This window comes from Chiloscyllium plagiosum, unplaced genomic scaffold (assembly GCF_037043375.1).
Source record: "Chiloscyllium plagiosum isolate Xiang-an unplaced genomic scaffold, Cpla_swu_hap1 HiC_scaffold_21, whole genome shotgun sequence".
Classification (NCBI taxonomy): domain Eukaryota; kingdom Metazoa; phylum Chordata; class Chondrichthyes; order Orectolobiformes; family Hemiscylliidae; genus Chiloscyllium; species Chiloscyllium plagiosum.
The window spans coordinates 3,872,627-3,887,910 of record NW_028270159.1 but is presented as its reverse complement, the minus strand read 5'-3'; the positions used below and the strand labels follow the sequence as shown (position 1 = coordinate 3,887,910).

The window sequence follows — 15,284 nt, the reverse complement described above, 5'->3', positions numbered from 1 at the left end:
GGGATGGGGAGAGTGAGGGATGGGGAGAGCGATGGTGAGAGTGAGAGATGGTGAGAGTGAGGGATGGGGAGAGCGATGGGGAGAGTGAGGGATGGGGAGAGTGAGGGATGGGGAGAGCGATGGGGTGAGTGAGGGATCGGAAGGGCGATGGGGAGAGTGAGGGATCGGGAGAATGAGGGATGGGGAGAGTGACAAGGAGAGTGAGGGGTGGGGAGAGCGATGGTGAGAGTGAGGGATGGGGAGAGCGAGGGATGGGGAGAGTGAGGGATGGGGAGAGTGAGGGATGGGGAGAGTGAGGGATGGGGAGAGTGACGGGGAGACTGACGGGTGGGGAGAGCGATGGTGAGAGTGAGGGATGGGGAGAGAGAGGGATGGGGAGAGCGATGGGGAGAGTGAGGGATGGGGAGAGCGATGGGGAGAATGAGGGGTGGTGTGAGCGATGGGGTGAGCTGGGGATGGTGAGAGTGAGGGATGGGGAGAGCGATGGGGAGAGTGAGGGATGGGGAGAGTGAGGGATGGGGAGAGCGATGGGGAGAGCGAGGGATGGGGAGAGCGATGGGGAGATCGAGGGATGGGGAGAGCGATGGGGAGAGTGAGGGATCGGTAGAGTGAGGGATGGGGAGAGTGAGGGATGGGGAGAGTGAGGGATGGGGAGAGCGATGGGGAGAGTGAGGGATTGGGAGAGTGAGGGATGGTGAGAGTGAGGGATGGGGAGAGTGAGGGATGGGGAGAGCGATGGGGAGAGTGAGGGATCAAGAGAGCGATGGGGAGAGTGAGGGATCGGGAGAATGAGGGATGGGGAGAGTGACGGGGAGAGTGAGGGGGGGAGAGCGATGGTGAGAGTGAGGGATGGGGAGAGCGATGGGGAGAGCAAGGGATGGGGAGAGTGAGGGATGGGGAGAGTGAGGGATGGTGAAAGTGACGGGGAGACTGAGGGGTGGGGAGAGCGATGGTGAGAGTGAGGGATGGGGAGAGTGAGGGATGGGGAGAGCGATGGGGAGAGTGAGGGATGGGGAGAGTGATGGGGAGAGCGAGGGATGGGGATAGCGATGGGGAGAGTGAGGGATGGGTAGAGTGAGGGATGGGGAGAGCGATGGGGAGAGCGAGGGATGGGGAGAGCGATGGGGAGATCGAGGGATGGGGAGAGCGATGGGGAGAGTGAGGGATGGGGAGAGCGATGGGGAGAGCAAGGGATGGGGAGAGTGAGGGATGGGGAGAGCGATGGGGAGAGTGAGGGATGGGGAGAGTGACGGGGAGAGTGAGGGGTGGGGAGAGCGATGGTGAGAGTGAGGGATGGGGAGAGCGATGGGGAGAGCAAGGGATGGGGAGAGTGAGGAATGGGGAGAGTGAGAGATGGGGAGAGTGACGGGGAGACTGAGGGGTGGGGAGAGCGATGGTGAGAGTGAGGGATGGTGAGAGTGAGGGATGGGGAGAGCGATGGGGAGAGCGAGGGATGGGGAGAGCGATGGGGAGATCGAGGGATGGGGAGAGCGATGGGGAGAGTGAGGGATCGGGAGACTGAGGGATGGGGAGAGTGACGGGGAGAGTGAGGGGTGGGGAGAGCGATGGTGAGAGTGAGGGATGGGGAGAGCGATGGGGAGAGCAAGGGATGGGGAGAGTGAGGGATGGAGAGAGTGAGGGATGGGGAGAGTGACGGGGAGACTGAGGGGTGGGGAGAGCGATGGTGAGAGTGAGGGATGGGGAGAGTGAGGGATGGGGAGAGCGATGGGGAGAGCGAGGGATGGGGAGAGTGAGGGATGGGGAGAGTGAGGGATGGGGAGAGTGACGGGGAGAGTGAGGGGGGGAGAGCGATGGTGAGAGTGAGGGATGGGGAGAGCGATGGGGAGAGCACGGGATGGGGAGAGTGAGGGATGGGGAGAGTGAGGGATGGGGAGAATGACGGGGAGACTGAGGGGTGGGGAGAGCGATGGTGAGAGTGAGGGATGGGGAGAGTGAGGGATGGGGAGAGCGATGGGGAGAGTGAGGGATGGGGAGAGTGATGGGGAGAGCGAGGGATGGGGAGAGCGATGGTGAGAGTGAGGGATGGGTAGAGTGAGGGATGGGGAGAGCGATGGGGAGATCGAGGGATGGGGAGAGCGAAGGGGTGAGTGAGGGATCGGGAGAGTGAGGGATGGGGAGAGTGACGGGGAGAGTGAGGGGTGGGGAGAGCGATGGTGAGAGTGAGGGATGGGGAGAGCGATGGGGAGAGCAAGGGATGGGGAGAGTGAGGAATGGGGAGAGTGAGAGATGGGGAGAGTGACGGGGAGACTGAGGGGTGGGGAGAGCGATGGTGAGAGTGAGGGGTGGGGTGAGCGATGGGGTGAGCAAGGGATGTTGAGAGTGAGGGATGGGGAGAGCGATGGGGAGAGTGTGGGATGGGGAGAGCGATGGTGAGAGTGAGGGATGGGGAGAGTGACGGGAAGAGTGAGGGATGGGGAGAGTGAGGGATGGGGAGAGCGATGGGGAGAGTGAGGGATGGGGAGAGTGAGGGATGGGGAGAGCGATGGGGAGAGTGAGGGATCAGGAGAGTGAGGGATGGGGAGAGTGAGGGATGGAGAGAGTGAGGGATGGGGAGAGCGATGGTGAGAGTGAGAGATGGTGAGAGTGAGGGATGGGGAGAGCGATGGGGAGAGTGAGGGATGGGGAGAGTGAGGGATGGGGAGAGCGATGGGGAGAGTGAGGGATCGGAAGGGCGATGGGGAGAGTGAGGGATCGGGAGAATGAGGGATGGGCAGAGTGACAGGGAGAGTGAGGGGTGGGGAGAGCGATGGTGAGAGTGAGGGATGGGGAGAGCGAGGGATGGGGAGAGTGAGGGATGGGGAGAGTGAGGGATGGGGAGAGTGACGGGGAGACTGACGGGTGGGGAGAGCGATGGTGAGAGTGAGGGATGGGGAGAGAGAGGGATGGGGAGAGCGATGGGGAGAGTGAGGGATGGGGAGAGCGATGGGGAGAATGAGGGGTGGTGTGAGCGATGGGGTGAGCTAGGGATGGTAAGAGTGAGGGATGGGGAGAGCGATGGGGAGAGTGAGGGATGGGGAGAGTGAGGGATGGGGAGAGCGATGGGGAGAGCGAGGGATGGGGAGAGCGAGGGATGGGGAGAGCGATGGGGAGAGTGAGGGATCGGTAGAGTGAGGGATGGGGAGAGTGAGGGATGGGGAGAGTGAGGGATGGGGAGAGTGACGGGGAGACTGAGGGGTAGGGAGAGCGATGGTGAGAGTGAGGGATGGGGAGAGTGAGGGATGGGGAGAGCGATGGGGAGAGCGAGGGATGGGGAGAGCGATGGGGAGATCCGAGGGATGGGGAGAGCGATGGGGAGAGTGAGGGATCGGGAGAGTGAGGAATGGGGAGAGTGACGGGGAGTGTGAGGGGTGGGGAGAGCGATGGTGAGAGTGAGGGATGGGGAGAGCGATGGGGAGAGAAAAGGATGGGGAGAGTGAGGGATGGGGAGAGTGAGGGATGGGGAGAGTGACGGGGAGATCGAGGGATGGGGAGAGCGAGGGATCGGGAGAGTGAGGGATGGGGAGAGTGAGAGATGGGGAGAGTGACGGGGAGACTGAGGAGTGGGGAGAGCGATGGTGAGAGTGAGGGATGGGGAGAGTGAGGGATTGGGAGAGCGAGGGATGGGGAGAGCGATGGGGAGATCGAGGGATGGGGAGAGTGAGGGATCGGGAGAGTGAGGGATGGGGAGAGCGATGGGGAGAGCGAGGGATGGGGAGAGCGATGGGGAGATCGAGGGATGGGGAGAGCGATGGGGAGAGTGAGGGATCGGTAGAGTGAGGGATGGGGAGAGTGAGGGATGGGGAGAGTGAAGGATGGGGAGAGCGATGGGGAGAGCAAGGGATGGGGAGAGTGAGGGATGGGGAGAGCGATGGGGAGAGTGAGGGATGGGGAGAGCGATGGGGAGAGCAAGGGATGGGGAGAGTGAGGAATGGGGAGAGTGAGAGATGGGGAGAGTGACGGGGAGACTGAGGGGTGGGGAGAGCGATGGTGAGAGTGAGAGATGGGGAGAGTGAGGGATGTGGAGAGCGATGGGGAGAGCGAGGGATGGGGAGAGTGATGGGGAGATCGAGGGATGGGGAGAGCGATGGGGAGAGTGAGGGATCGGTAGAGTGAGGGATGGGGAGAGTGAGGGATGGGGAGAGTGAGGGATGGGGAGAGCGATGGGGAGAGTGAGGGATTGGGAGAGTGAGGGATGGGGAGAGTGAAGGATGGGGAGAGCGATGGGGAGAGCAAGGGATGGGGAGAGTATGGGATGGGGAGAGCGATGGGGAGAGTGAGGGATGGGGAGAGTGACGGGGAGAGTGAGGGGTGGGGAGAGCGATGGTGAGAGTGAGGGATGGGGAGAGCGATGGGGAGAGCAAGGGATGGGGAGAGTGAGGAATGGGGAGAGTGAGAGATGGGGAGAGTGACGGGGAGACTGAGGGGTGGGGAGAGCGATGGTGAGAGTGAGGGATGGGGAGAGTGAGGGATGGGGAGAGCGATGGGGAGAGCGAGGGATGGGGAGAGCGATGGGGAGATCGAGGGATGGGGAGAGCGATGGGGAGAGTGAGGGATCGGGAGACTGAGGGATGGGGAGAGTGACGGGGAGAGTGAGGGGTGGGGAGAGCGATGGTGAGAGTGAGGGATGGGGAGAGCGATGGGGAGAGCAAGGGATGGGGAGAGTGAGGGATGGGGAGAGTGAGGGATGGGGAGAGTGACGGGGAGACTGAGGGGTGGGGAGAGCGATGGTGAGAGTGAGGGATGGGGAGAGTGAGGGATGGGGAGAGCGATGGGGAGAGCGAGGGATGGGGAGAGTGAGGGATGGGGAGAGTGAGGGATGGGGAGAGTGACGGGGAGAGTGAGGGGTGGGGAGAGCGATGGTGAGAGTGAGGGATGGGGAGAGCGATGGGGAGAGCAAGGGATGGGGAGAGTGAGGGATGGGGAGAGTGAGGGATGGGGAGAGTGACGGGGAGACTGAGGGGTGGGGAGAGCGATGGTGAGAGTGAGGGATGGGGAGAGTGAGGGATGGGGAGAGCGATGGGGAGAGTGAGGGATGGGGAGAGTGATGGGGAGAGCGAGGGATGGGGAGAGCGATGGTGAGAGTGAGGGATGGGTAGAGTGAGGGATGGGGAGAGCGATGGGGAGAGCGAGGGATGGGGAGAGCGATGGGGAGATCGAGGGATGGGGAGAGCGAAGGGGAGAGTGAGGGATCGGGAGAGTGAGGGATGGGGAGAGTGACCGGGAGAGTGAGGGGTGGGGAGAGCGATGGTGAGAGTGAGGGATGGGGAGAGCGATGGGGAGAGCAAGGGATGGGGAGAGTGAGGAATGGGGAAAGTGAGAGATGGGGAGAGGGAAAGGGAGATTGAGGGGTGGGGAGAGCGATGGTGAGAGTGAGGGGTGGGGTGAGCGATGGGGTGAGCAAGGGATGGTGAGAGTGAGGGATGGGGAGAGCGATGGGGAGAGTGTGGGATGGGGAGAGCGATGGTGAGAGTGAGGGATGGGGAGAGTGACGGGAAGAGTGAGGGATGGGGAGAGTGAGGGATGGGGAGAGCGATGGGGAGAGTGAGGGATGGGGAGAGCGATGGGGAGAGTGAGGGATCAGGAGTGTGAGGGATGGGGAGAGTGAGGGATGGGGAGAGTGAGGGATGGGGAGAGCGATGGTGAGAGTGAGAGATGGTGAGAGTGAGGGATGGGGAGAGCGATGGGGAGAGTGAGGGATGGGGAGAGTGAGGGATGGGGAGAGCGATGGGGAGAGTGAGGGATCGGAAGGGCGATGGGGAGAGTGAGGGATCGGGAGAATGAGGGATGGGGAGAGTGACAGGGAGAGTGAGGGGTGGGGAGAGCGATGGTGAGAGTGAGGGATGGGGAGAGCGAGGGATGGGGAGAGTGAGGGATGGGGAGAGTGAGGGATGGGGAGAGTGACGGGGAGACTGACGGGTGGGGAGAGCGATGGTGAGAGTGAGGGATGGGGAGAGAGAGGGATGGGGAGAGCGATGGGGAGAGTGAGGGATGGGGAGAGCGATGGGGAGAATGAGGGGTGGTGTGAGCGATGGGGTGAGCTAGGGATGGTAAGAGTGAGGGATGGGGAGAGCGATGGGGAGAGTGAGGGATGGGGAGAGTGAGGGATGGGGAGAGCGATGGGGAGAGCGAGGGATGGGGAGAGCGATGGGGAGATCGAGGGATGGGGAGAGCGATGGGGAGTGTGAGGGATCGGTAGAGTGAGGGATGGGGAGAGTGAGGGATGGGGAGAGTGACGGGGAGACTGAGGGGTGGGGAGAGCGATGGTGAGAGTGAGGGATGGGGAGAGTGAGGGATGGGGAGAGCGATGGGGAGAGCGAGGGATGGGGAGAGCGATGGGGAGATCGAGGGATGGGGAGAGCGATGGGGAGAGTGAGGGATCGGTAGAGTGAGGGATGGGGAGAGTGAGGGATGGGGAGAGTGAGGGATGGGGAGAGCGATGGGGAGAGTGAGGGATTGGGAGAGTGAGGGATGGGGAGAGTGAAGGATGGGGAGAGCGATGGGGAGAGCAAGGGATGGGGAGAGTGAGGGATGGGGAGAGCGATGGGGAGAGTGAGGGATGGGGAGAGTGACGGGGAGAGTGAGGGGTGGGGAGAGCGATGGTGAGAGTGAGGGATGGGGAGAGCGATGGGGAGAGCAAGGGATGGGGAGAGTGAGGAATGGGGAGAGTGAGAGATGGGGAGAGTGACGGGGAGACTGAGGGGTGGGGAGAGCGATGGTGAGAGTGAGGGATGGGGAGAGTGAGGGATGGGGAGAGCGATGGGGAGAGCGAGGGATGGGGAGAGCGATGGGGAGATCGAGGGATGGGGAGAGCGATGGGGAGAGTGAGGGATCGGGAGACTGAGGGATGGGGAGAGTGACGGGGAGAGTGAGGGGTGGGGAGAGCGATGGTGAGAGTGAGGGATGGGGAGAGCGATGGGGAGAGCAAGGGATGGGGAGAGTGAGGGATGGGGAGAGTGAGGGATGGGGAGAGTGACGGGGAGACTGAGGGGTGGGGAGAGCGATGGTGAGAGTGAGGGATGGGGAGAGTGAGGGATGGGGAGAGCGATGGGGAGAGCGAGGGATGGGGAGAGTGAGGGATGGGGAGAGTGAGGGATGGGGAGAGTGACGGGGAGAGTGAGGGGTGGGGAGAGCGATGGTGAGAGTGAGGGATGGGGAGAGCGATGGGGAGAGCAAGGGATGGGGAGAGTGAGGGATGGGGAGAGTGAGGGATGGGGAGAGTGACGGGGAGACTGAGGGGTGGGGAGAGCGATGGTGAGAGTGAGGGATGGGGAGAGTGAGGGATGGGGAGAGCGATGGGGAGAGTGAGGGATGGGAAGAGTGATGGGGAGAGCGAGGGATGGGGAGATCGATGGTGAGAGTGAGGGATGGGTAGAGTGAGGGATGGGGAGAGCGATGGGGAGAGCGAAGGATGGGGAGAGCGATGGGGAGATCGAGGGATGGGGAGAGCGAAGGGGAGAGTGAGGGATCGGGAGAGTGAGGGATGGGGAGAGTGACGGGGAGAGTGAGGGGTGGGGAGAGCGATGGTGAGAGTGAGGGATGGGGAGAGCGATGGGGAGAGCAAGGGATGGGGAGAGTGAGGAATGGGTAAAGTGAGAGATGGGGAGAGGGACGGGGAGACTGAGGGGTGGGGAGAGCGATGGTGAGAGTGAGGGGTGGGGTGAGCGATGGGGTGAGCAAGGGATGGTGAGAGTGAGGGATGGGGAGAGCGATGGGGAGAGTGTGGGATGGGGAGAGCGATGGTGAGAGTGAGGGATGGGGAGAGTGACGGGAAGAGTGAGGGATGTGGAGAGTGAGGGATGGGGAGAGCGATGGGGAGAGTGAGGGATGGGGAGAGTGAGGGATGGGGAGAGCGATGGGGAGAGTGAGGGATCAGGAGAGTGAGGGATGGGGAGAGTGAGGGATGGGGAGAGTGAGGGATGGGGAGAGCGATGGTGAGAGTGAGAGATGGTGAGAGTGAGGGATGGGGAGAGCGATGGGGAGAGTGAGGGATGGGGAGAGTGAGGGATGGGGAGAGCGATGGGGAGAGTGAGGGATCGGAAGGGCGATGGGGAGAGTGAGGGATCGGGAGAATGAGGGATGGGGAGAGTGACAGGGAGAGTGAGGGGTGGGGAGAGCGATGGTGAGAGTGAGGGATGGGGAGAGCGAGGGATGGGGAGAGTGAGGGATGGGGAGAGTGAGGGATGGGGAGAGTGACGGGGAGACTGACGGGTGGGGAGAGCGATGGTGAGAGTGAGGGATGGGGAGAGAGAGGGATGGGGAGAGCGATGGGGAGAGTGAGGGATGGGGAGAGCGATGGGGAGAATGAGGGGTGGTGTGAGCGATGGGGTGAGCTAGGGATGGTAAGAGTGAGGGATGGGGAGAGCGATGGGGAGAGTGAGGGATGGGGAGAGTGAGGGATGGGGAGAGCGATGGGGAGAGCGAGGGATGGGGAGAGCGATGGGGAGATCGAGGGATGGGGAGAGCGATGGGGAGAGTGAGGGATCGGTAGAGTGAGGGATGGGGAGAGTGAGGGATGGGGAGAGTGACGGGGAGACTGAGGGGTGGGGAGAGCGATGGTGAGAGTGAGGGATGGGGAGAGTGAGGGATGGGGAGAGCGATGGGGAGAGCGAGGGATGGGGAGAGCGATGGGGAGATCGAGGGATGGGGAGAGCGATGGGGAGAGTGAGGGATCGGTAGAGTGAGGGATGGGGAGAGTGAGGGATGGGGAGAGTGAGGGATGGGGAGAGCGATGGGGAGAGTGAGGGATTGGGAGAGTGAGGGATGGGGAGAGTGAAGGATGGGGAGAGCGATGGGGAGAGCAAGGGATGGGGAGAGTGAGGGATGGGGAGAGCGATGGGGAGAGTGAGGGATGGGGAGAGTGACGGGGAGAGTGAGGGGTGGGGAGAGCGATGGTGAGAGTGAGGGATGGGGAGAGCGATGGGGAGAGCAAGGGATGGGGAGAGTGAGGAATGGGGAGAGTGAGAGATGGGGAGAGTGACGGGGAGACTGAGGGGTGGGGAGAGCGATGGTGAGAGTGAGGGATGGGGAGAGTGAGGGATGGGGAGAGCGATGGGGAGAGCGAGGGATGGGGAGAGCGATGGGGAGATCGAGGGATGGGGAGAGCGATGGGGAGAGTGAGGGATCGGGAGACTGAGGGATGGGGAGAGTGACGGGGAGAGTGAGGGGTGGGGAGAGCGATGGTGAGAGTGAGGGATGGGGAGAGCGATGGGGAGAGCAAGGGATGGGGAGAGTGAGGGATGGGGAGAGTGAGGGATGGGGAGAGTGACGGGGAGACTGAGGGGTGGGGAGAGCGATGGTGAGAGTGAGGGATGGGGAGAGTGAGGGATGGGGAGAGCGATGGGGAGAGCGAGGGATGGGGAGAGTGAGGGATGGGGAGAGTGAGGGATGGGGAGAGTGACGGGGAGAGTGAGGGGTGGGGAGAGCGATGGTGAGAGTGAGGGATGGGGAGAGCGATGGGGAGAGCAAGGGATGGGGAGAGTGAGGGATGGGGAGAGTGAGGGATGGGGAGAGTGACGGGGAGACTGAGGGGTGGGGAGAGCAATGGTGAGAGTGAGGGATGGGGAGAGTGAGGGATGGGGAGAGCGATGGGGAGAGTGAGGGATGGGGAGAGTGATGGGGAGAGCGAGGGATGGGGAGAGCGATGGTGAGAGTGAGGGAATGGTAGAGTGAGGGATGGGGAGAGCGATGGGGAGAGCGAGATATGGGGAGAGCGATGGGGAGATCGAGGGATGGGGAGAGCGAAGGGGAGAGTGAGGGATCGGGAGAGTGAGGGATGGGGAGAGTGACGGGGAGAGTGAGGGGTGGGGAGAGCGATGGTGAGAGTGAGGGATGGGGAGAGCGATGGGGAGAGCAAGGGATGGGGAGAGTGAGGAATGGGGAAAGTGAGAGATGGGGAGAGGGACGGGGAGACTGAGGGGTGGGGAGAGCGATGGGGAGAGTGTGGGATGGGGAGAGCGATGGTGAGAGTGAGGGATGGGGAGAGTGACGGGAAGAGTGAGGGATGGGGAGAGTGAGGGATGGGGAGAGCGATGGGGAGAGTGAGGGATGGGGAGAGTGAGGGATGGGGAGAGCGATGGGGAGAGTGAGGGATCAGGAGAGTGAGGGATGGGGAGAGTGAGGGATGGGGAGAGTGAGGGATGGGGAGAGCGATGGTGAGAGTGAGAGATGGTGAGAGTGAGGGATGGGGAGAGCGATGGGGAGAGTGAGGGATGGGGAGAGTGAGGGATGGGGAGAGCGATGGGGAGAGTGAGGGATCGGAAGGGCGATGGGGAGAGTGAGGGATCGGGAGAATGAGGGATGGGGAGAGTGACAGGGAGAGTGAGGGGTGGGGAGAGCGATGGTGAGAGTGAGGGATGGGGAGAGCGAGGGATGGGGAGAGTGAGGGATGGGGAGAGTGAGGGATGGGGAGAGTGACGGGGTGACTGACGGGTGGGGAGAGCGATGGTGAGAGTGAGGGATGGGGAGAGAGAGGGATGGGGAGAGCGATGGGGAGAGTGAGGGATGGGGAGAGCGATGGGGAGAATGAGGGGTGGTGTGAGCGATGGGGTGAGCTAGGGATGGTAAGAGTGAGGGATGGGGTGAGCGATGGGGAGAGTGAGGGATGGGGAGAGTGAGGGATGGGGAGAGCGATGGGGAGAGCGAGGGATGGGGAGAGCGATGGGGAGATCGAGGGATGGGGAGAGCGATGGGGAGAGTGAGGGATCGGTAGAGTGAGGGATGGGGAGAGTGAGGGATGGGGAGAGTGAGGGATGGGGAGAGTGACGGGGAGACTGAGGGGTGGGGAGAGCGATGGTGAGAGTGAGGGATGGGGAGAGTGAGGGATGGGGAGAGCGATGGGGAGAGCGAGGGATGGGGAGAGCGATGGGGAGATCAAGGGATGGGGAGAGCGATGGGGAGAGTGAGGGATCGGGAGAGTGAGGAATGGGGAGAGTGACGGGGAGTGTGAGGGGTGGGGAGAGCGATGGTGAGAGTGAGGGATGGGGAGAGCGATGGGGAGAGCAAAGGATGGGGAGAGTGAGGGATGGGGAGAGTGAGGGATGGGGAGAGTGACGGGGAGACTGAGGAGTGGGGAGAGCGATGGTGAGAGTGAGGGATGGGGAGAGTGAGGGATTGGGAGAGCGAGGGATGGGGAGAGCGATGGGGAGATCGAGGGATGGGGAGAGCGATGGGGAGAGTGAGGGATGGGAGAGTGAGGGATGGGGAGAGTGACGGGGAGAGTGAGGGATGGGGAGAGCGATGGGGAGAGTGAGGGATGGGGAGAATGAGGGGTGGTGTGAGCGATGGGGTGAGCTAGGGATGGTGAGAGTGAGGGATGGGGAGAGCGATGGAGAGAGTGAGGGATGGGGAGAGTGAGGGATGGGGAGAGCGATGGGGAGAGCGAGGGATGGGGAGAGCGATGGGGAGATCGAGGGATGGGGAGAGCGATGGGGAGAGTGAGGGATCGGTAGAGTGAGGGATGGGGAGAGTGAGGGATGGGGAGAGTGAGGGATGGGGAGAGTGATGGGGAGAGTGAGGGATTGGGAGAGTGAGGGATGGGGAGAGTGAAGGATGGGGAGAGTGAGGGATGGGGAGAGCGATGGGGAGAGTGAGGGATCGGGAAAGCGATGGGGAGAGTGAGGGATCGGGAGAATGAGGGATGGGGAGAGTGACGGGGAGAGTGAGGGGGGGAGAGCGATGGTGAGAGTGAGGGATGGGGAGAGCGATGGGGAGAGCAAGGGATGGGGAGAGTGAGGGATGGGGAGAGTGACGGGGAGACTGAGGGGTGGGGAGAGCGATGGTGAGAGTGAGGGATGGGGAGAGTGAGGGATGGGGAGAGCGATGGGGAGAGTGAGGGATGGGGAGAGTGATGGGGAGAGCGAGGGATGGGGAGAGCGATGGGGAGAGTGAGGGATGGGGAGAGTGAGGGATGCGGAGAGTGATGGGGAGAGCGATGGATGGGGAGAGCGATGGGGAGAGTGAGGGATCGGGAGAGTGAGGGATGGGGAGAGTGACGGGGAGAGTGAGGGGTGGGGAGAGCGATGGTGAGAGTGAGGGATGGGGAGAGTGACGGGGAGAGTGAGGGGTGGGGAGAGCGATGGTGAGAGTGAGGGATGGGGAGAGCGATGGGGAGAGCGAGGGATGGGGAGTGTGAGGGATGGGGAGAGTGAGGGATGGGGAGAGTGACGGGGAGACTGAGGGATGGGGAGAGCGATGGTGAGAGTGAGGGATGGAGTGAGTGAGGGATGGGGAGAGTGAGGGATGGGGAGAGTGACGGGGAGACTGAGGGGTGGGGAGAGCTATGGTGAGAATGTGCTGAAATGGTGGGAGGGTGTTCAATTCCAGGTGAGTCTTCAATGGGGAGCCAGCAGCATTTTGAACCTGAGAGTATTCCCCATTTAAACGTACTCACCACTTCGTGGATGTTATCTGTGATCACTGGGGAAACAGGGCCAATGTTTTCCTTGTCATCAAAATCTTCGTATTCGTAATAAACCTCATAGTCGTCATAGAATGTGTTGTCACCTTCTTCACCAATTGTAGTTACATTGAATTTGTCTTCTGTCTCTTCTGGCCCTGTTCTCTTGTCCAGATCCACATTGATGGTGTCATCAGGATTTCCTTCCAAGATAGTCTCGTTATATGCAAACACCTCCGGCCTGACAGTCTGGGTCTTCATACAACAAGAAAGCACAGAACAGGAGGAGGAGTTCTTATTAGAGATGGAGAAAACTGAAAGTGATGTAAACACAACTGAGGAAAGCTCAAAGATGCAACCAGCGTTGTAAACAAAACGAGTACACTTCTTGGCTGTAATGAACATGGGTGTCCACTCCTTTAAGTGTGTGTGTGTGTGTGTGTGTGTGTGTGTGTGTGTGTGTGTGTGTGTGTGTGTGTGTGTGTGTGTGTGTGTGTGTGTGTGTGTGTGTGTGTGTGTGCACGCACGGGTAAACTCTCAGATGTCCAGCAGTGGGTTCCATTTCATGCTAGGATTTAATACCTCACATCTACAGCATCACCACAACACCCAGGCCTCAGCTGCGGATCAGCAAGGGTAGTTTCTGCAGATGGGGCATTCTGTGGTGCAGTGACAAGTGTCCCTGCCTCAGGGTAAGAAGGTCTGAGTTTAGGTTCAAGCTTCCCAGGTGTGTAATAACCTGTTTACAGAATCAGAAGTCACTTTACACACACACACACACACAAACACACAATTTGAGGAGATGTAGCATCACTTCCTTGCTTTCATGTTCAATGGTTAGCACTGCTGCCTCCCAGCGCCAGGGACCAGAGTTCGAGTCCAGCCTCGGGTGACTGTGTGGAGTTTGCACATTCTCCCCGTGTCTGCGTGGGTTTCCTCCGGGTGCTTCGGTTTGTTCCCACAGTCCATAGATGTGCAGGTCAGGGTAGATTGGCCATGCTCAATTGCCCATAGTGTTCAGGGACGTGTAGGTTAGATGCATTAGTCGGGGGTAAATGTCGAGTAGTGGGGTGGGGGTTTAGGTCTGGGTGGGTTACTCCTCGGAGGGTTGGTGTGGACTTTTTGGGCCAAAGGGATTCTGTCGGGATTGTAGGATGATTCTATGATGATGCTCTATGCCTCTATTTATGAACCAAAGCATCCCATAAGCCTTCTTATCAGCTGTTTCAACTTAAAATAAATTGAAAGAAGCGAGGATGCTGTAAATCAGTGACAAAAATAGAGGTTGCTGGGGCTGTGAAGAGAAATCAAAATTAACATTTCAGGTTGAGTGGCCCTTCTTCAGAACTGATGGTAGCTAGGAAAATGTTGGTTTATATGCAGAAGATAGGATGGGAGGGGATAAGGAATAAATGGTAGGCGGGGGTACAGCCAAAGGGAGAGAACAGTTGGACAGACAAAGGAGTGGATAATGATCTGGCTGGGAGGGTGAGGAGCTGTTAAATGGAGACTGTTCGTGGTTAACAATGAGTTGAGTGTAATAGCAGAGTATGTGACAACAATGGCTTGGTAGGAATGGGGGGGCGGGGGGGGGGGCAGGCGGTAGGACATGGGAACATCCAACATGAATGAACTCAATATTGAGTCTGGAGGGCTGCAGGGTCGCTGAGTGCAAAATGAGGCGCTGTTCTTCCAGCTTGTAGAGAGAACAGGCTGGACAGGCAACTGGAAACTCTGGGTCCTTTTGCTGGCAGAACATAGGTGCTCTGTGAAGCAGTCACCCAGTCTACACTTGTTTCCTCAGTGTAGAGGAGACTGCATTGTGAGCAGTGAATGCAGGAGACTAGATTGTGGAAAGTGCAGGGAAAGCACTGCTTCACCTGGAAGGTGTGTTTGGGCCCTTGGATAGTGAGGAGGGAGGGGTAAATGGCCAGGTGTTTCATCTTCAGCGGTTCAGGGAAAGGTGCAGTGAGGCTGTTGGGAGTGAAGGAAGAGTGGACCAGGGTGTCTGGAGGGAACAGTCCCTGTGGAAAGCAGACAAGGGAGGGGAGGGGAGGGGAGGGGAGGGGAATGTGTGTCTGCTGGTGGCATCTCACTGGAGGGGGTTGAAATAGTGGCTGATGATCCTCTGGACATGGATGCTTATGGGACGGTAGGTATCGCTGTTGTAAGAGGGAAGAGAGTGAGTGATGGCGGAGATGCGGGAGGTAGGTTGGACCCAGTTGAGGGCCCTATCAACAACGGTGCTGGGGAATCCTTGGTTCAGGAAGGTGGACATTTCAGAGGCTCCCCATTGTCGAAGTTGGCCTCATTGGAACAGATGTGACAGAGACAGAGGAACTGTGAGAATGGAATAGAGTCTTTACAGGAAACAGTGTGAGGATGGATAGTCCAGGTAGCTGTGGGAGTCAGTGGGTTTATAATGGACATCCATACAATCACTACAGTGGAAAAACGAGCCATTCACACTGACCCTTCAAAGAGCATCCCACCCAGACCTATCCCCCTACCCTATCCCTGTAACCCTGCATTTACCCCTGGCTAATGCACCTAACCTACACATCCCTGATCACTATGGGATTTAGCATGAGCAATTCACCTGACCTGCACATCTTTGGACTGTGAGAAGAAACTCACACAGATATGGGGAGAAGGTGCAAACTTCACACAGGCAGTCGCCCGAGGCTAGGATTGAACCCAGGTCCCTGGCGCTGTGAGGCAGCAGTGTTAACCACTGAGCCGCTGTGCCGCCCAATATTAGTGGCCAATCTATCCCCAGAAATGGAAACAGAGGTGTCAAGGAAGGGAAGGGAGGGGTCAGAGATAGACCAGGTGAAAGTGAGGGCGAGGTTGAAATTGGAAGCGAAATCAATGAACTTTTCCAATTCTG

The 15,284-nt window shown here is 60.2% G+C and overlaps 1 protein-coding gene across 2 annotated transcripts in view; it reads right to left on the bottom strand.

The window, feature by feature from the left end:
• The window catches only part of col5a1 (procollagen, type V, alpha 1), a 653,133-nt gene that overhangs the window by 315,706 nt on the left and 322,143 nt on the right, over nt 1-15,284 (bottom strand). For both annotated transcript variants that reach the window (XM_087998144.1, XM_087998143.1), the window contains exon 8: nt 12,389-12,649. In XM_087998144.1, coding sequence (XP_087854270.1) covers nt 12,389-12,649 — 261 coding nt within the window. The remainder of the gene's footprint in view (nt 1-12,388; nt 12,650-15,284) is intronic.